Here is a 21151-nt window from a genome sequence, read left to right on the forward strand (position 1 = left end):
CTTCTCGAAAGCCTACTGGCGCGACCGAAACGGTGTACGAGTTTTATATCGGTCCTTGGACAAAGGTCCGCTCGGACCCGGTGTGGAGCAGGTGTTCGGCAACACCAGGCCTTCGTCAGGTATATATTGTCTCGCGCGCCGCCATCCGTATCCCCACATGCCTGTTATGCGGTCCCTACCCACTCATATTCCAAGATGAGCATAAGATCGTAATAGATACGTCGTATATGAGATCGTGATATGATAAATGTGCGAGTACAGGGTACTGGATAATAAGCACGAGTGGCGAACGGAGTAAGATTTTCGGTTGAAAGTTTTCTTCTCTCGATAAAATTTAATTTGAGTTAAAAAACATAGATATCTTTCTATAAAACTTTTTAAACTTTACTTTCATTTAATATATATTAGTAAATATCTCTCTAATAAAGATTTTGCAAAATTGAAATCTATCTAAAAAGATTGGATGGATTTCTGATTTGCTTGCGGTTTGCAGGACCGTTTGTACAAATCACAGGAATGTATTATATGAATGTGTTACGTTTTAAGAGGATATGGATTTCTGTTATGTCGCCTAATCGGAAAAAAAATGAGAAAGGCAAACGGCCAATTCGACATATCAGGTAAAATTAATAATTTATTGAAAACAATTGTCCAACCTGTTGGAATCTACCATCTATGTTTACGGATATGGTAACGCGTTAGTGGATATTCATTTGGGCTGGAAATACGGCTATGTGTTTATGTGTTTGGATTCATTTGTATGACAAAATGTTGGATATAATACGGAAATTCTCACAGACGCACAGACGCGTGTGAAAATAACGTTCTCCCGTTAAATATAACGTCATTCATTCCCGAATAATATTTATACGATCTCACGATATTTGTTCGAAGTCGATGCTAACGATGCTAATATTACCGAATATTCCATGAGTAATAATATGGCAGAAAATGGCACTGAGCTAATTATTCCTGTAAAGGCGAATAATCGATTCAACGAATACGATAGATTCGAATAGAATTAGATATAACAGAGAGGTATTTGCAATACCGGTAATTTTCAATACCGTGTTTTGAATATGATAAACGCTAAAAATCACGTACAATGCTGCAATAGATGTGATTGATAACTTATAATTTATTTGCAAACTTTGCGAAATATATCCAGTAAACAAACAACGCGGAATGTTAGCAGACTGGAACAAATTCCATTTAAAAAATTTAATAGATTTACTATTTAATAGATTACTCTTATGTTCGCATTAAGTGTTCTATTGCTGGAAGGGCTTATCGACAACATGAGTAGATTAATGGCAGAAATTGAGCAAAGTCTGTTGAACGCAGATTCTCGCAGATTTCTGCTATCAAATATCTGTTCCTACTATCAATCTGCTATCAAAGTTATGTAAATATTAAATGGAGTTTGTAAAATATTTTCATATATTTGGCTTATTTTTATCACTGTTGTAACTTTTATCTTTGACAGATTAAACAGCGTGACGTCTTGTAGATATTAATCCTCCTAAAAAATCCACACAATTCATTTAACAAAAAATTTACATTGAACACAGATTCTGCTCGATTTCTGCTATCATTCTGCGTCAAACTATAAATAAATCTGCTTGGTTCTTGTCACGAATCTGCTGTCAAATAATATAAATAAATTCTGTTATATTCTTTGTGACATTCTATCAGCAGCATGTATAGATTCTGCATTAAATTTGTAACCTTCCAGTAGATCTATTCTGTAACTTTTAATAACAGTTCGTTATACTATCGTTGCGTAGCTTTTTCACTATATAAAATACTTGCGTACAACATCTCTAGCTAGTAAAATTGTTAAAAAGTTACAAAATAGATCTACAAAATAGATCTGTTGATAAAATTTATCAGTAGATATTTTTTGTTAGTAGCAAAATCTATTCAGGCAGACTTGGCTGTCTGGATATTTATACCAAAGACGCGAATTTAGCGTTTATAGCATTCAAGGTGTTTATGATATTGCAAAAACTCGCTAACAATCGCGGGATGGAGGTGAAGGGTGAATTGGACCAAAATTAAAAACCTGTATAATAGAAACAGATAAGAGAAAACAATAGAAATTGAAAGAATTTTCAAAAGATACAAGAATGGAAACGGCAAGAAAATTTTCATTCTAATCCTATTCACCCTGCATTTCCGGCTAGCCCCATTACAATACACATTATGTAAATAATTTACCGCTTATATTTTATAGAACCAAACTCACGTTAATTCACATCGGTTCTACATTGCAAATTTAGGCAATAATGCACTTAAATTATGCCTTAGGGATGGGAGGGGGCGTAGCTATAGCTCTTATGATCAAAAACAAAATATATAAATTTCTATACACAACAATTAGTTGAATCTCACGCGTAAACAAAAAGCAATCTTAACGAAAAAAATAAAAATAAAAAGCGAATGCCGAAGCTTTTTCTTTTTGTTATCATTGCTACGTCCCTGGTTGGGGCATTTCATATGCCTAACACGTGCCAATCGCGTGTCCCCAATAAATTCTCTAAAGAATTACGTCACTTAAACGCATCTTCAGAATCTGCTACTCTGTAACAAGTACTATATACTTAGCACATACTACGGAAGTTAATCCGATTACACAGCCAGAAAGTCAAACTTAATTTTGTGCAATGTGCGTACATAACGCTAATTGGATTCCTCCTTAAGTCTGGGCAGATCCGTACGTGCCGGTCGGCGGTCGGTAGAGTCTAGGCAGCGTTAGAATCTGCAAGCTGTTGAACGCATACTTGCGCACACCGATATTCTTCCACGTGTTCTCCCGGCGACAGCCCTCGCTAAAACAGAAAGAAGCAATGCATTCATCAAGTAATTCAAAATTTACGAGATAATCCCAATTGCCAATAATATAAAAAAATATTTAAAATTATTTCGTACATTACGCGAGAGTAAAAAAATTTTTTAAAATTTAATTACATATAATGATTAATTCGACTCCGTTCAAATATCTTTTCTTCTTTTTTTTACACTTACCTTCGCATACAATCGAGAGCCCTCATGTACTCGTGTTCAGCCAGATGATACTCCGATGACAATATATTAACTTGTTCAAGAGTGATGGACATACTAGTCCGATCTTTCGCGCTTTTGCAGCTGGTGAATCTCAAACCACGCATTCTTCGACATATTTGCGAGGACAATTGCAAGATTTCTACATTCTTATTGACTCTTTCTTGTACACACGTTTTTAAATTCACCATCATATCCGACAATGTGTGGCCCAGAATTGACCTAGCGGCAACTGAAATAAAAAAATATATCAATTTTAGAATCTATTAAAAAGAATCTATTAAAAAATATGTAAACAATACAAAAATCTAAAAGGCGAAAGAAAATCCAAAGAAAATATCTTATAAGTTTTAAATATTTTAAACAATATTTCTTAGATTATTATCTTTACAATAAGCTTAGTTAGTTCTATACTTACAACGCGTAGATGTAGGTTCGGTTGGTAAATTCAGTTTCTTAAATCTTAAATAATATTCGTTCAATCTATCAAAGTTGTCCATATTGCTTTTCTCCTGTGGTTTTGTGGTGCCAAGGCTCTCGGCTAAGGAAGCCATTTCGTTGATACCGACATTGAAAAATACAGGAGTTACATTGAACGACAATGTTTGTCTTGAGGAGGGCACTAATGGCAAGAGAGAATAAATCGCATCTGGAACTGGGAGGATCACCGTTAGCGCACTTCGCGAGCCTACTACGCGCGGCACAGGAAGCTGGAATGCATTAGACTTTCCTTCAACTCTGTAAGAATAACATTTGCGTTTAGATGAACATTTTTTTTAATTCTTAAATACTTCACTATGGAAACAACAACTGGTATATGGCATACCTACCCAATTTAACCCAATTTAATTATTTATAATTTGCATAAAATTAATACGCAGTTATTAAATTTTGATTTAAAGACTCCGATTTCGTTAAGTCCAACCCTCCCTATTCAGGATCTAATCGAATCTAATCGAAGAATATCTAATCGAAGAACAACATCAGAAATAATAAGTACGCTTTCAAAGCATATTGGATAAAAAAGACCCCACAGTAACATCAGCAAGGACGACATTGCGGAAGAGAATTTCGTAATATTTCCGGAGTGAAAACTATCCTAGACAGAAACTGGAACCGACGAGAGTATTCAGCAAAACGAAAAAAAAAAATATATTTGTCAAAACTTTTGTATAGACTTACAGAAAAGTTTCTACATTAACGAGTCGATTTTACTATGATGCATTTTATACTTAACTATCTAATCGAAATAGAGGAAAACGTTTGCTTGATTAAGCAATGGAAAAGCATCAGAAAAAAGCTGAGTATGCCATACTGAAAAGGTGTTTAAGGGTCAATTAAGAAATGCGATAAAACTTCTGCCCACCTCGGTTGAATACCACATCTGGACAGAGTGAACGTGACAGTATGCGTGTCTTCGACCGCTACAGCCATGTCACCCCACATGTCTATCTCGTCTCCGTAATAGCTAAGAAGGCCTTCAAAGGAGACCAATGGTCCCAGAGTTGTAAGTATTAGCAGAAACATCGGGTCAGGCCGTTGACACCATAATTTCGCCATTATGCCGGTTACTAAGGCAGTTAGCTGAAATTTTATGGGGTTATTCTCAAATGTTCTTACATATCTTTCCAAATTGAATAATATAACGATAAACTCACCGCTTGACTGAAGCAAACATCTCGTCTATACCGAACGTTGCAAGCGCGTTGCGCCGTTTTTGAATCCTCCTGTACGCGAAATACAGAATGTGTCAGTCTGGCAGTTTTCAGCAGACCGTCCATAGCTTGCCGCAGCTTCTTCATGCTCGGTCTGAGCTCGCTCGTCCAATCGACAATCGATGCGAAGTCTAGGCCTTCAGTAAACTTGTTTCTCTGTCCCGAATTACTTTTGATCACACGTGTCATCGAATCGACTGCTTGGCACACTTCATTGGAAGACGAGTTACGATAAGTATCGGTTATCCCTAATAATGTATTATGTTGCATGTCTTTACTACGTTTTACTACATTTTTACATAAAGAACATTACATAAGAAAACTTCCTTACCTTCCTTTGCCTTGGAGAGCGCTGATTTCTCCAATCCTGGGCTGGACTGTTGCAGCTCGTTTGATTCTTCAAGCAATTTGTTCGACTCCTCGCACTTGATACCGTTCTTTGGCTGAATGGTAACGACTTCAACATTATGCCGATTGCTTGGCAAGCAGCCCTTTAAACTCTGCGATCTGCCCAAGCTACCTTTGTTACGCAATCGTACGGCTGGACTGCTGCATCTGCCACAGAGAAACTTTACCTTAGACACGAGGCACATGACGCTCGCCTCAATATTCAATTGAGTGAGATCCCACGGCTCCGGCTCGTCTGTAGGTTTGTAATAATTTGCGGATGGCGAATTGCACATTTTTTGAGTGTCTAAGAAACGCTTGCACGGATCGGTATCGTTCTTCAAATCCTCCTTCTCATCGTCGTAGCCTTCCTTTCTTTCGTTGTCGTGATTTCGCTGAATACTCTCGATTTCCGCTTCTGCCTGTTTAGGATAATCCTCCACATCCGGAAATATTACAAAATTCTCTTCTGCAACGTCGCTCTCGCCAGTGTTATTGTTCGGCGCCTCATTTCTCGAATACGTTATGGAAGTGTACTCGCCATTTCTGATGCCGTTCTTCGACCAGATATCTTGCACGCATTCAGGAGTGTCGGGCGTAACGAAATCGTCGAAATCGGGGCTCTTTAAGTCGAAATTAAGTTGCTGCGTGATTCGTTTAAAGGGTGACAAGGATTGATTAATTTTAAAGTCCAGCGTCAAAGTGTCGTCCGAAGATGAGGTCGAGTTCTCCTGGACTTTCGCGACTTTGTACTCTTCCAAAAACGTTAAAGCCTCCTCTACTAAGCCGGGATCCCAGAGACTAAGTAAGATCCTAGTTTTTGTGATCATATCCTCGCATATCGGCAGCATGCCACTCGTCTGCTTCTCCTTGGCAAGTTTCATTAAGGATCTCATTGCTTCTACAACATCCCGGCGTAATTGTTTGATCGCTTGGATCGCGTCATGCGCCATCGTAATTTTGGATGTTCCCTGATACAGCTGATTACTTCGCATAGGCGACTCTTTTAGTGCCTGCACCAATCTGCAGACAAAAAACAATATTACCAAAAACTGTAATTGTATTTTATATACTTTGACAATCATTTGGATAAGGAAGGATACCTTATGAGTCCGCCGTTTTTACTTTTATGAGAATGGGCTGTAAATGCTCCTACGCTAATAAAATCATAAAATCCGCACTTGTTCAATGTATCGTTGTGGACCCACATTCGTTGAAGATGTAAATTCAAAGGCGCAAATTCGAGAGTACGGTCGTTTTTACGCGACGACTGCTTGAAATAACTCCCTGAAATTCAAATCACCACATTAGAACATTAAATTTTTAGAGACGAGCTAATTCATTTTTTCTTTCACGAATATATTGAACTATTTGTTACGAAATAAATGGATTCACCTTTGTAGGCGGCTAAGTTTTCTTTGGCTTGGGAATACAAATGTAACAAGTGAAGATGACGATCAAGCAATTCGATTTGTTTTGTATGCCATGGCTCTCTCAATTCTCCCATTCCAGCTACTTCTTGTAATAATTCCTTTTCTTCCTGTATCCAAATAGCTCTGCAATTAACCGCGACGTTATTTCACTATGGTTTTCACGATTTTTATCATTTATAACATAGTATCAGATGAAATATGCTCACAATAAATGTTGTGGAAATTGGAAACAGAGTTTACTCTCTGCCATAATCTCATGTACGCATATATCACCTCCTAATCCGGAGTGGAATCTATGATAACCAGATCAGATGAGGGCTATAAAATGCATCTATAATAACGTTGATTTGTTAGTGTAGAAACTTACCTGTAAGTCTGCACAAATGGATTCGCAAAGAGAAGTTTTAATTGGCCTTGATGTGGGAACTTAATTTTTGTCCCTAATCTTGGAGGTAACGATTGTGAACGTCTATGCGAAGGCAGCTAAAAAATGTTACATATCGATAAGAATTAAATGGTTGTATAAACAAAATAATGATAATTCTGTCTAGAAATACTGATCAAATTAACTTATTACTTGTTGGTTGTTACTATTATATACTGCATTTCGCGATGGTGTACTCTCTGTGCTATTCCCTTTATCCTCGGCTTCCAGATTCCACACGTTAATTGTTAAAAATCCAACTGTCGTTGTTTTGGCTGATTTTAATGGTATCCTTAATCTAAAAAAAATTCAAACAGTTGAAACAATATAATTAATTAAATAATTTTGATGTATGCAGTTAATCAAAGAAAGTTATAATACATTTTCTTAAATATATAAAATTTTAATTTTAATTACATGTAATTAAATTAAAAATTTTTTAATTTTATATTCCAATGCAGGATTTTCGAATTTAAATCGATATTCATAAATTAGAATTACCTAGGAGTGTCTTGCACTGTACTGAATGTCACTACCGCACTTCCTATTGGAGTTGCAGTTTGGCTAACTCTTTCTCTGACATCATATGCGGTTATTCTAATTTTCGTTTCAGTGGTTAATCCATCGCTAGCTCGGAAGCTTACCGTAGTTAAGAAATTCGGATTACTACTTCGCTGAAACAGATCACGAAGAAACTCTTACAGAATTACAACTTGGAGGGGAAACAGTTTTCGAGAATTTTTCGTAGTTACCTCTACAACTTCCGTTCGTGCATACTTAATCCAAGTTTTGGAAGATTTAGACTGTACATCTATCTCTAAAACGGGAGTAGGTGGTCGGCCGTGTCCATCACACAACAGATTGTCGCAAGCTAGTGATATCTCGCACATTGGTACTTCCGCCGGATCTGGGGAAAAAAAAAAAAAAAAAAAAAAAAATCAGTACAAATCCATTCACGAGAATGATGTACGTCAAATTTTACTTATGCTTCATGCATTAAGAGTGAATAGCGATCCATATAGAATACAATTTTATTATTACGTATACTTGTAGCTGTAATGAAATACTTTACTAGCTTTAAATAAATACCAAAGTTGTATTCTGTGAAAAACATTGCAATGATATTTTATTAATAAAAATTCAACAAAAATATGTTCCAAATCCTGCATCAATTAACTCCACGAATTTAACATTAAATTTGTCAATAAATTTTAAATTTAATTTTTGTCAAATTTTCTTAGCTATTAATCTAAAATTAAAGAACTTACAATAATCAATATGCTAAAGAAGCCGTGAAAAAAATTGTGCATTCTTCAGATAAGAGAAAACTTTAAATTTTGAGACAATTAAAGCGTTCACACCTGTGAAGGTCCCGCGCTGCAGCCGCAACATCTGTATATCGGTGTCGTGTTTGTGCCCGCTGAAAGCCTCGATGCGCTGTCGCAATGACAACAATTGGCTCCGCATACACTCGTAGCTGGCCAGCTGCAGCGCCTGCAACCAACTGTCCCGTTCCTCGGCCGTGTTGGCGCCTAACTGTTGAAACAAGCCTCCGTCGAAAACTGCAACATTTTTCCCTTTCTGTGCTTTTTAACGTTGCCTTGCATGCTACGTGAAAGCGAAACAGGCATGCATGCATGCAGATGACGACGAGTATGTCATCAATGCATCATTACAGTGATGCATCAAGGAAAAAAGAGAGGAAAGGAGAGGAAAATACAAGAAGCTACAAATGATACTTGCCTATGCTGAATCCGTAAGGAACCTGGTTGCTGGACGGATCCACACGAACTGTACACTGTTCCAGTATGATCACTCCTAGCGGCTCCGACCACTGTTCCCGCGATTTGAAATAGAATAGAAGGTTGCCTCGCAGTCTGCACCATCGTTCGAGACTTACTGCACAAGAGAAGCAAAGCAGCAGCGGCTTAAGCGCGATCGTTCATATGTTGGGATATTTTCATTAGAGAGGGGATTTCTGTGAGCGATAATAAGCGGCAGAAAAAGAGACAGAGGAAGAGGAGGACAATATCTTTCGCATCCGTTTAGTTCATTACGGACATTCTAGCGATTAATGATCATGTTTTTCGAAAGAGCTTATCAGTCGCATCGAAATAGTCATTAATAATAATATGCAAATGAGGCTCTCCAACTAAAGATCTGTTAAAGATTTATTAGCAATTGGACTTCAGTTTATGTGCTTGAGAATACTGATTAATGTTAATAAAGAACACATCCACGTGTCCTCCTCCGATTTTAATAAGCTGTGGATATATTAAAATATAAAGAAAAATATGAGCCACATATTTTTTATAAATACTTTCTTGCACGTTAAAAGAATGAAATTCTCTCTTGAAAAGAATTGGTTTTTCCTGAGTGAAAATCGTTTAAATGGTCAAAGATACAAAAAAATATTTTAAATAAAAGTTAAGTGATTTGAAGAGTGTTTTATATAGTAATGATTTAAAAATTAGTAATAAAAAATAGTAATAAAAAAATTATAATAATGATTTAAAAAATATTTTATTTATAAAAAATTTAAAAAAATTGTTTATCCTCTTAACACATGCACACATAAAAAATAAAGAATAAAATAAGAAAGCATTTATAAAAAAAAATATGTATCTCTTATTTTTGTCTTATATATTGAAAGCTTATAAAAATTGGAAGGGAATATTTGATTATGTTCTCAGATAATCGTGACAAGATTATTTTTCTTTCTTATAGTTTACATAGAATATTATGTCCTTTCAAAAATACACGATTTCATGAAACCGTTTACCCTTATCATTCTATCATATTATGTCACTGTGTCCTTGATCTTTCCTATTTTCATTAAGATCAATGCGATTGATGCACTCTTGAATTACAGATATTTACAAATACAAGCACCAAAAACAAGATTCTTACATGCTGTAAAGATATAAATGTAAAATGTATACATATATTTAAAAAATATTTTCTACTTATTTTCTTTAAATTTAAAGCGCTGCGTGTCTCGTGAACGGCGGATTAAATCAAAACTTCTATGTTATTTTTCCTTATTTTTTTCAGAGTTTCTATCGAAAAATGCATACAACATGCGAAGCATTTCATTTCACATGCAATTCTCGATTTACCACCGAAAGTGATTTTTGTAATTTATCAAGCTTTCGCACTTGATTAACTTTTTTAACAAAAAATAATCCCCCAATTTATATTGAGATATTAATTGCTGATAACAATTTAAATAATGCAAACCAAAAGTAAATTACAAAATATTATAGTTGTGAGAGTTTGTTAATATTGAGAATTTTCGTTTTTATTCCGATAAATCGAGAATCAAGCTCAGTAATAAATTCACTGCATGCAAACATTATATATTAAGCAAAAAAGTCAAATTAAATTTTAGTGTAAAAATTAGATACAACATATTAAATAGAAAGAATAGAGATGTTAAATTTCCGAGCTGGAAATTTAGATATTTTATTTATTCGTTAGATTATCTAATTTTCCTTATCCAATCTTTGTTTCAATATGCCATAAATAAATTGCGAGATTGATCTCACTGAAGCGTGCGTCGAACTCTTGCAAGTGTTTTTTAAGTGTCGAAAGAAATACGTCCACACACGTTAATCAAGATTAGTCGGGCCGTCAAAGAGCGTGTTAATCGCGTTAAAAATTGTGAAGTAGGAGCGTGAGATGGATTCCAATAAGTATGTATCATATTACAGCAAAATGCACTCGGGTAAATGTACCTTTGCTCAAGCCGGCAGTAACGCAATTGAGATCTCGTAGACTTTTATGCGATCTTCCTTTCTGATTTTTGTTCTCGGATTTTTTACCTGTACCTGAAAATTGCACGAGATTGCTAATAGCTGTCACTACGACATTTTAATAAAGTAAAAGGGCATGGAGAAAGAGCAGCGAGTGAGTTAATTTAACTGTTGCGATTATGTGGGTTGCGATTATATCAGGTCGTATCGATTTATAACAAATCGCGTGAGCATGAAATATAGGTCTCTGCGAATCTCTTTGTTATCAGTTTATTAATATCTCTTAATGAATTATTTTTATCGTCGCTAATTCATGGAAAAAAGGAATAGATATTATTTTTAAATAATTCATTTGATTTTATTTTTTTCGAATTCTCATTCTGTTATTAGAACATTTCTGCCTCGTAAAATTAAAACATCATTTAGTACTTACTTTTTACTCAAATATTTTATGTATTTAATTTAGAATAGAATTTTAGATAATGTAGGATAAGGTAATTTCAAATGTGATATAATTTCAAATATATAATTCTAAACAAAATTAAAAGTTTATTTTTTATTAAAAAATTCTTTGAACTACACGGTGTGATAAGTTAAAATGAAACTATATGTTTATTTTTATTTGAACTTATTGCACTGGATTTATTTACATTGTAGTACATCAGTTCAGAGAGTTCATCGATAAAAAACAGACCTAAGATTTTTTTTAGTTTCAAGTTCGGTGATCTTTTTTCATTTTGGTACTCTTTAATACCCTCTACATGATGAGATTAGAATTATCAAACTTGAATCTCAGAAATCTCCAAATTTTACTTTCTTATGAATTGTATCACCTCATCTTATAGTTTTAAATTAACCGAATAAATTTCGCTCTATTCTTGATACCTTCGCGAAGTTTCTAATACTAATGTCATTCAACGTATGACAAAACAAATAGTTTGCTTCGTGCAAAGCCATGCCGTAATATGAAAGAACAGAGAAACAGGATAAATTATCAGTCTCTCCACTGATGTTATGGGATATCGAATAAGTCAAATGGAACAATTCATGGAAGCCAATAAAATCTCTTTCGTGCAACATATTCTATCATAATGTAACATTTAATAAATCATTAAGGGAACTTAAATATCAAACAATTCCAATCAATAAATATAAAAAGGTTTCGAACGACATTAATGAATCATGTCTCTTTTATTACTAAAACAAAGCTAAAACCAAATGCAGCCATTTTTTTTGTAAATACTTATAAGGCTAAATATTATATTTGTCCATTTTTGATAAATTCTTCAAGCGTATTAATTGACAGAAAAATTCTCAAATCTCTCTATCCTACAGTCAATCAATAGATTTGAAAAATTTTGTTGTACCACAAAAACGGACAAATGTAATAATAGTCTAACACGTTCGACATCTGAATCTGAATCGCAAGATCTTCTATAAAGGTCTCTACATCAAACGAAGAATTTTTAGAAATTTATCATCAAGCCGTGAACAAAGAATAATCATGCATCGGTAATCATTCGCCAAGATAAATTCCATCGCTATAATTGATCTTATAATTTGAAGAGGTATTTATTACGTTTGTGGACGTTCCAAAAACTCACTTTCCGTCCTGCGAAAGAAGCCTTCTTGCCGTTCTTTTACGTACAGGATACCCTCTTTCTCGAATTTTTGCGAAGGCTGCGTAGCCAGAGTCAATAGCTCCTGCTTATTGAATCTCATCTTGCGCAGGCAATCAAGCCGACATATTTACAGTTTTCGCTGTTTACTTGTCTCTTATATACTGGAAGTTGAAAAAGTCTTTAAAAACCATCATGCATTGAAATTTCAATAGTTGCAATGCAACTATTATACAATCTTGAGAACTAACATTCTTTTTCTCTATCAATTCTGTATTAATTTAATTTTTATGGATTTAATTTACAAATATGTAAGCATAACAAGAATTGATGCCTTATATTTGGTATACATTTTATATTGCATTTTATATTGCTATTCATAGCAATACACTGAGAAAAATGTCTTGGTTGTACCAACAAGAGGCCACAAACAAATGGCAGCCTAAATTATATTAATTAAAAATCTAATTATTTATCATAATTAAATTTCTGATTATCTTGATTAGAAGAAGCTTGATAAAAAGTGTCTGATTTGCACACGATTGTTAAACTCATAATGTCAAATTATATCCAATTTTAGTTATTTATAATAATTTCTATTCATTATCACTGCTCTTATTCAATATGTATTATCATTAATTTATAAATAACTAAACAGTGGAATTAAACAATTTAATTCAAGAAAATTTATTAAATTTGACTTAGATTTAATTAATTATTTATTATATGTTAATATAGACTTTGAAACTAATTACAAAAATAGATGGATTTACATGTTGATATACATAGAAGTTAAAAATAACAAAATGTTATTTAATTCAAAAGATTGGGTTGCCATTGCTTCTTTGATATCTAATAGTAAATCTTTAATATCAGAAATTGAATCTATCAGAATTTCAATTAATACAATCAGCTTTTTCGATATAAGAAATATAACTGTCAAAATAGTATAAACCTCAACTTTTCAGAATATATCTTTGATTTGATATAATAAGAACTTTAAAACACAATATTCTTAGAACGTTATATGAATGTCAAATAATGTTCAAGTAACATTCTAAGAATATATAGGAATTCCTAATTTCGATTGAGTTAATCAATAAGGTATCTTTTGAAGCTTTTATACTATATACACATACACACACACACACACACACACGCGCGCGCGCGCGCGCGCGGATCTTTCATTCTTGTAAATTTTTTTCTTTTGAACTAGGAACACTTAATGTTCTTTCTTTTTTTTTTTAAGTACATAAATACTTTCTAAAGATATGAAAGTAAGTTATATATAAGAACTTAATAATTTTAGTATACTTGTAAAAATTATGAAAATTAACAGGGAATGACTAATAATGTAAAGAACCAAAAACCATCGTGCGTAGGTACTAGAATTAACCAAGAACTAATTCATTAACCGAGTTACAAGTTCATTCACGGAAAAACAAAGGCTTATAAAGAGAAGGGAGAGACGTACCATTTTTACAGATGGATCACTGCTCGAAGTTCCTCTCGCTGCCATCGGCATTGCGGCACGCTCTAAAAGATCAAAACACGACTGGAAAACGGTAATCAGCAGCGCGATATCGAAAAATTTCTATATTCGCTCACTCACGCCGACGGTAGAATGCTGAATTCAGTAGCAACGGGAATCCAGGATATCCAAGCTCGCCCGTTCTCGCGAGGAAATTCGCAGTCGCGCATCGAGGAATCCCTGTCAAAAACCAACCATGTCCCGCACCGCCGTTCCCCACGGATAGCTCATTCCCGTCGCGTTATCGTAAATCAATCTTAAGCCGACGGGATGCACGTGCGACATGGAGAACGAATCGGTCGGGATCGTACGAACGTCCGATTCGCGCGACAATGTTAACGCATCGCGAGCGAGACTTTAAGGCGTGAAAAGCAAACATAGCGGTCGGCTACGTGACGAAGTAACGGGCATCGTGGCCACACTGACAGCAACTGAGAGACAATCAGAGCAAATCAGAGATGATAAGAACCACTACCGTGCACCGGAGTTCACCGGAGTTCACCGGAGTGCGACGTGCGAGTACGACCTGTGCAACTGGGTGGTGAGTGATCTCGTTTTCTTTGCTGTTTTTCGAAAAATTCTGACACCATAGCACCATCTACTAACCAATCGTGAGTTTTTGATCGATAAGTCGAATATCGATAGATGATAATGTCAGATCTAATAATATCAGATCAGAATGTATTTCATTTGGCACTTACAACGTTCGCGTTATTAGAATATTCATAATTTAATTGCTCGACATCTAAATGAATCTGCTCACTTTGTAGTTTTACCTCAAGATACACAATCGACCCTCTAATAGAATCTTTGAAAGAACATATAGATGTAATTGCACCTTAAAAGTGCAGTTGCACATAATCTAGATCCTAATCTCATTCTGGTCTAACCTAGAAGATCTCTAGTTTGATCTAATTTTTTCTTTTGGATTTTCGTCAATATTATATTTAATTATATTTGATTATATCAAAAAGTTGGATAAAATTATTCAAAAAAATCGACCGAACATCAAGAACATCATCCAAACATCGTATAATTTCAAGAAGTCAAAGGCACACAATTCCCACCGATCGGTAGAAACCAATTCTAAAAGGAAGGTTTTCGTTAATAAATAACAGACAAAGCAACGTTAATAAATAACAGAATGTATTGAGCATTTAGCTCGCGTCGAACACGAGTGTGTGTACATAATAGACTATCGCGACATGTCTGTTAAGTTTTTGCGCTGTCTCGCCAGCGACTTTATTCCGAAGGGCCAGCATGTTCGTCACGGCCATCGGATACGAGGAAAATCGCCAACGATCGCCCGTACCTTGAAGCAACGTCTCGAGGAACTGAATCAAGAAGATTCAACTTTGGATTTCAAGGTGAACATTGGTTATCTGACCAAGATCACCAGACGCTCGATAACAAGTGATTGGATGAATGCGATCATAGCATGCAGGAACAACGCCGAGCTCGAGAAATCGTCGCGCGCCAGGAAGCTGTTGGTAGATCTAAAGACAGTGAAAGAGGATTGGCTACAAATCGATGGGCCCTCTCACATTCACAGAATAGCGAAGCACTATGGCATTTACAATGATCTGTATGGAGACGCTTACTTCATGCCAGTAGTTCCACTGAACATAAGCTATGATCTAGAGGATGACAAGCTGGCAAAGGTTTACACTGGTAATGTGATCAAGCCAAATGAGGCTTCTAAGGCACCTGATGTAATATACGATGCAGAGGATGGAACACTGTGGAGCCTGGTAATGTGTACACCAGATGGTAACTTGACCAGCAACAACAATGAATATTGTCACTGGTTCATTGGCAATATTCCTGGGAATCGTTTGAAAGAAGGAGAGGAGTTAGTGGATTATCTGCAACCAATAGCGCCATATGGCATTGGCTACTGCAGATACATCTTTGTGCTTTACAAGCAGAACTGTAGCATAGATTTTTCGGAATACAAGAAAGCTAAGCCCTGCTTAAATCTGGAGGAGCGTAACTGGAGAACGCTGGACTTTTATAGAAAATATCAGGACCAATTGACCCCTGCTGGTTTGGCGTTCTTCCAGTCAGATTGGGATCACTCATTAAAGGAATTTTATTACAATACGCTAAAAATGAAAGTACCGATATTTCGATACAATTTCCCTAAACCATACATAAAAAAGCAAACGTGGTTTCCTTTGAAGGAACCCTTTAATATTTATCTGGATAAATATCGCGATCCTAAACAGATAAAAAAGGAATTTCTGTTGAGAAAATTGAAGAAGATTCATCCTTTCGATGGGCCAGAGCCACCAAAAAAATTCCCATTGGCTCATCCTAATGGAAAATATATACCTTCCTGGCTGAAATTCGAGATAATAAAGAAGAGGATGGGATACAGTCACGTTAACGATCTCGATGAATACTAGATTTATACTGATTGATAATGCAGAATATTACAATAAATAAAAATTGTTTTCAAATGTTGCATTTGTGATGAGAGTTGATGCAATAAACTCTATTCCGGTTTCAGGTGTGCCTCTAGAATCTGCCTGCTGTAATACTTGATATCTGCTCGCGTCGGAATAGTACCGTCAACCATCTCATGTTCAACCAATAATCCTGTAAATTCATATGGCTTGTATGGAGATATTTTGTAAGTCGATAAACAATTATTAAAGCTGTATAGTTTACAGATAAAAAAAGATAATTTACCAATCGGTTCTTCTTCGCCAGTCCCGAAAATCAAATTGGAATTATAATTCGATACATAGGTGTGGTAGAGATCCCGGGCTTCATCTTCCTTCTCCTCTAGCTCGAAGTTGCTAATACTGAAGAGAATATTTATTTTTTCGCTGATCTTCGATAGCAGCGCTAAAACTGTGAAACCGATACATCACAGTTTAATTAATTATTATTTCTATCGTAATTCCTATCTTAACATTTTTAGGAAATTTAAGGAATATTTAAGGAACAAAGAAAGATTTGAATTGATATTTAATTAATTATAACTTTTTTTTACCATCTGTGTCCATTCGTTTGATTTCTGTTAACGCGATGCGTTCTTCTTTATCATTGGTTATCATCAGTTCTTTGCCCGACTTCTTCACTACCGCTTTAATAGTGTGCTTGACGCAAATCAACATTGTATTCATATTTTGTAAGGCCGCTCTGATATTTGTGAGCAATTCGCCGTGAGCTGTTATCTGTTCCTTAAGATCTTTCTCACGTTTTTTCTCGATTTCAATTTGTTCCAATATATCTTGCATATCGTTAATCTTATACCTAAGAAATATCGCGTTTTCATATGATCAGTTCTTTATTGAGATAAAAAATTGTGCCTACTGGAGAAAAAGATTAATCATATTATTTCTTTTTTTAATATATTATGCTCCGTCATAGTTTGTAGCAACTATTTACTGTTCTTTTGTGGAATACTTGAGACTCTCGAGAACTTGTAACGCCTGTTGTTTTTTGCTTAATAAAACCTCGCGATTCTTTATATTGATGTCTAATCGCGCTAGCAAAGCTACTCTGTGTTCAGATTGATTTTCAAGCCTGATTGCAGGAAGAAAATATTTTATATAGCAACTGTAGATATTATAAAATATGTAGAAGATCTAAAATAGAATACCTTGATAGCAGGTCATGATATGAACGCACGAGTAAAACGTCTTTTACTTCAGTGCAGATATTTTCCAAATGTACTAACTGATTTTCTAATGTTTTGTTAAATAAATCGATATCTCTTTTCGCAAAAATTTCGCTCTATAATTATAAATAAGAAAATACTTGAATGTGAATCTCTTCATCATACAAATCATCATTATAAAGTAGATATTTGTAAAACTTTATCTAGAAGCTCTATAAACAGCATATTATTGTATAAAGTAATTAATTATGAGTCGTATAAAATTGTTAATTAATGAATATTTTTTGTTAAAATTTTATTGCAAATATCTTTATAAAAATCTTTTCTATGATTTTTGCCATAAAGAGGGACCAATAACTCTATACAATTTTTATTTGTAATAAGAGTAATCTTATTCACCTCAACACGCACTAATGACTGTGCGTAAGCCCACAAATCCTTCACCTGATTGTTTACAGTACTTAACATTTGTTCTCTAATTTTCATATTACGCCAGACAACTCGAGACATTCGTTCATATTTTTGTCTGATGTCGTCCAGATTCTCCGCTGCTAGTTGACCCATCACTGTCACCTTCAACATCACTTTGCATTGGGAAGATTGGTCTTCTTTCAAAATATTCATTAGAGTATCGAAAAATATCGCGTCCTATAAAGATTTCGTAAGAGTAAAAATGATGCATATAAAGAAGATCTTTGAATTAGATTTCTTATATTTTTGAGATAAAAATACTGTCTTTGAAAATTAATAATGTAACAATCAAAGATTTACTTTTTTCAAGATATTTAACATCGACCAATATGTAGAATGTATGTCTTTTGCTGCGTTATATTTTGCGATGGACTGCTGTAATTGTGCTACTAATCGTTGCTGCTCGCAGTTCGGTCGATATTCACTTTGCTCCTCGAGTTCAGATGAAAGAACGTAATGTTCCAGCTTGTCATTCAGCGAAGGAGCAAATCTTTATGGCTCAAAGTTAGCACAAAACGAGTATACGAATCTTAATATTTCATATTGAATATATACATAAGAAATGTCATAATATTATTGCAATCTATTAATATATGCTCTAATGAGTTTATAATCTTATATATATATATGAATTGTACAGGATGAGCAATAATTTTGGCCATCTGGAGCATTTCCGCTATTTTTAGAGACATGAAAATATTTTAATTACATAAGTTGTGTGGTATTAAAAGGATCATAATATGATAATAATAACTTTTCTGTGAATGGAGGTACTTTGGAAATTTCAAAGCCACTTCTATTTTTTTTAAATAGAATTATGTAATTTTTTTTACATAATGTGATTCATCTAATTAATCTGTAAAAGTAACTAGACTTATAAAAAAAAAATCAATAATATATGAAATATTTATTTATATTTTAATTATTATTTATTTAATTATTATTTATATTTTATTTTAGCACACACATATTTTGATATAAAATATAAGATAAGATCTTATAAAATATCAATTTTTTAACAATCACTTTATGTATCGAATAATGAGACAAATCAATTATTCCTTCATCCACAGAAAAGTTATTATTAGTATTACATTATGACGCTCTTATAATAATACTAAATATATATAACTTTGGTATTAAAAATATTTTTATATCTTTAAAAATAGAAGATATACTTTAGATAGACAAACATTATTTCCCTACTTTCCCTTATTTCTCTCTTTTATTCTATATGTATATATTAAATATGTAAGTATTTCGCTAATTATTATTCTAACTGCTTAAATATTTATTATAACGCGTAAGGATCAGATTCTACCTGTAATTCGATACCTCGCTTCAATTTTCTCTTTTTCTCACAGTAAAGCTTGTCTAAGAGTCGTCGTTTCAAATTGCAATTTTGAAATATTGCCGCATAAATTTCCTAAGATATCAGATTTTTATATTATAGGGCATTTCAGAACTGTCCGCGAAAAATACGAATTATTTTTGAAAAATTCAAAGTCAATGCTGATCTATTCTTACCGATGGTTTTAGGTGATTAACCGCCAAGTAGACTCTTTTATGATTGGCTAGCAATCTGAGAATAGGCTGTTTACCATCGCGAAGAAGACTGACAATTTCATGATGTCTCTTAACATCGACATCTAGGGACGTGACTTTCCTGGATACTATTGATTTCAATTTCGTTGCTTGCGATAGCTGTAACTTCTTATCGCGTGCTGGACATATTAAAACAATTACACATATAACTATTTAGAATTTATGAATTCTTTACTGAGCTATTTTGAAATGAGCTTTATTTCAGAAATGTCAAAAGGATTCTTGCACAATATTCTATGTAATCTATGTTATCTCTATATAAAAAAATACTGTTTTGTCTATTGACATAAAAATATTAATATCAGATAAATAAGTTTCATTTGCAAAAACAATTAATTTTCTAATATCATCATGTAATTTAATATTAGTGAAAAAAGTTTTCATAATTAGTTTATAATATTTTTAATTTTTTATATTTTAAAATTATAAAAATTTTTTTAAAATGCAGCCTCTTAAACTTTTTTAAATTTAATAATTTTTTTTTAAATTATAGAATGAAACATCTTAGTATTTCAAAATTCATATATTTACTCACATACCTACAATCCTTCAAAAAAAGTGACATAGTAAAAATAGACAAAATTAAGAAATTAAAAAATTGTTCTATTTTTTAGGGAATTGTTTTTTCTTTGTTTATTAAAATCGATGAGAAACAATTTCTCGAGTTCCCTTGTGAATGTATAAAGAATTCTAGAAAATATGTAACATTTTTTAATATTTCTGAAAAGTATTCCAATTTATACTTAAAAAAATTAAAGAAATTTTCTAAAAAGTTATAATAAAATTATATTGAAATTTTAAAAAATTCTGTAATTTATATAATAATTCTGAAAAATTATACTTATAAAGAATTAAAAAAAAAATTTTGTCACGGATATAATCTATTTTAAATGTAAAATTATTAAGATATAATCTTAAGATAATTCTTTCTCTATTTAATTTAATTAGAAATAGAGCGAATATATATCTATTCAAATTTGTAATTTTAAACAATGCTTAACCATGCAATTTCAGAATTCCACGATAACGACGTATTTTGTCGCTGATAAGCCATGTTTCCACATGTATCTCTTTAGGAACTTTAACACGACCCATTTCTATGATATTCCTTGGTCTTCGATAGATTGCAGCATCGAATATTAAACATCACATTACAGACAAGCGAGGAAACTGTCATTATCCGATTAATTGCACGCTGCATACTAATTATCTAGTTATTATCATGATTATTGCCATGGTTATTATGACAACGAGAATAACGAGAACAATAATTACAGGTATGCAGCATATAACTATCTTCGCGCACATAACTACCTTCGTACATACGTATACATACATACAATTAATTTAAAGAAGCTGTTTTATTTGAAGTTTGCAGGCAACCTAAATAATAAAATAATTATATTAATTAAAAGTATTTTATTTTTCTACTTATATTTCAGACTAATATATAAATGTTATAATCAGTTATTAAATACTATACAAATCATAACACTCATAGATCTTGATGGATAGTT

General features: G+C 33.5%; 3 protein-coding genes across 6 annotated transcripts; 1 reads left to right on the plus strand and 2 right to left on the minus strand.

Moving 5' to 3' along the window:
- Window positions 1-1948: 1948 nt before the first annotated feature.
- On the minus strand, window positions 1949-14482 carry LOC108689690 (type I inositol 3,4-bisphosphate 4-phosphatase). Of its 4 annotated transcripts, none has more exons than XM_018196576.1 (19): window positions 14009-14482; window positions 13871-13932; window positions 12382-12560; window positions 10760-10852; window positions 8766-8921; window positions 8384-8584; window positions 7775-7929; window positions 7524-7696; window positions 7176-7320; window positions 6966-7081; window positions 6805-6891; window positions 6561-6721; window positions 6269-6452; window positions 5110-6188; window positions 4722-4987; window positions 4430-4647; window positions 3482-3801; window positions 3028-3295; window positions 1949-2831 (listed from the first exon to the last, which is right to left on the minus strand). In XM_018196576.1, exons 3-19 carry the CDS (start codon window positions 12497-12499, stop codon window positions 2699-2701), a joined length of 3873 nt encoding a protein of 1290 aa, XP_018052065.1. In that variant the 5' UTR covers window positions 12500-12560; window positions 13871-13932; window positions 14009-14482; the 3' UTR covers window positions 1949-2698. The 4 variants fall into 4 exon arrangements, with proteins under 4 accessions (XP_018052065.1, XP_018052062.1, XP_018052063.1 ...); XM_018196573.1 differs by having other exon boundaries at window positions 4722-5026; XM_018196574.1 differs by having other exon boundaries at window positions 4722-5026; window positions 13871-13951; window positions 14009-14041.
- Window positions 14483-14749: 267 nt separating this feature from the next.
- LOC108689646 (39S ribosomal protein L38, mitochondrial) lies at window positions 14750-16404 on the plus strand. Its single transcript, XM_018196504.1, has one exon. It carries the CDS (start codon window positions 15133-15135, stop codon window positions 16333-16335), a length of 1203 nt encoding a protein of 400 aa, XP_018051993.1. The 5' UTR covers window positions 14750-15132; the 3' UTR covers window positions 16336-16404.
- A 10-nt stretch (window positions 16405-16414) lies between these two features.
- Window positions 16415-20729, minus strand: LOC108689624. The gene is made up of 9 exons (XM_018196482.1): window positions 20636-20729; window positions 19557-19753; window positions 18330-18494; window positions 17924-18206; window positions 17541-17652; window positions 17327-17464; window positions 16929-17191; window positions 16622-16786; window positions 16415-16528 (listed from the first exon to the last, which is right to left on the minus strand). Exons 1-9 carry the CDS (start codon window positions 20727-20729, stop codon window positions 16425-16427), a joined length of 1521 nt encoding a protein of 506 aa, XP_018051971.1. The 3' UTR covers window positions 16415-16424.
- Between the last annotated feature and the right edge of the window lie 422 nt (window positions 20730-21151).

This window comes from Atta colombica, unplaced genomic scaffold (assembly GCF_001594045.1).
Source record: "Atta colombica isolate Treedump-2 unplaced genomic scaffold, Acol1.0 scaffold274, whole genome shotgun sequence".
NCBI lineage: Eukaryota > Metazoa > Arthropoda > Insecta > Hymenoptera > Formicidae > Atta > Atta colombica.

Excerpts from the sequence above, each read along its gene's own strand:
- LOC108689646 (XM_018196504.1), top strand. The coding sequence starts at position 15,133 with ATGTCTGTTAAGTTTTTGCGCTGTCTCGCCAGCGACTTTATTCCGAAG.
- LOC108689690 (XM_018196573.1), bottom strand. The coding sequence starts at position 12,499 with ATGAGATTCAATAAGCAGGAGCTATTGACTCTGGCTACGCAGCCTTCG. Across the intron at positions 7,930-8,383 it reads GCAGCGCGGGACCTTCACAG|ATCCGGCGGAAGTACCAATG; the intron begins GTGTGAACGCTT and ends TTTTTTCCCCAG. Across the intron at positions 7,321-7,523 it reads ACAGTGCAAGACACTCCTAG|ATTAAGGATACCATTAAAAT; the intron begins GTAATTCTAATT and ends AATTTTTTTTAG.
- LOC108689624 (XM_018196482.1), bottom strand. The coding sequence starts at position 20,729 with ATGGGTCGTGTTAAAGTTCCTAAAGAGATACATGTGGAAACATGGCTT. Across the intron at positions 19,754-20,635 it reads TGGAATTCTGAAATTGCATG|CACGCGATAAGAAGTTACAG; the intron begins GTTAAGCATTGT and ends TAATATGTCCAG. Across the intron at positions 18,207-18,329 it reads TGTTAAATATCTTGAAAAAA|GACGCGATATTTTTCGATAC; the intron begins GTAAATCTTTGA and ends AAATCTTTATAG.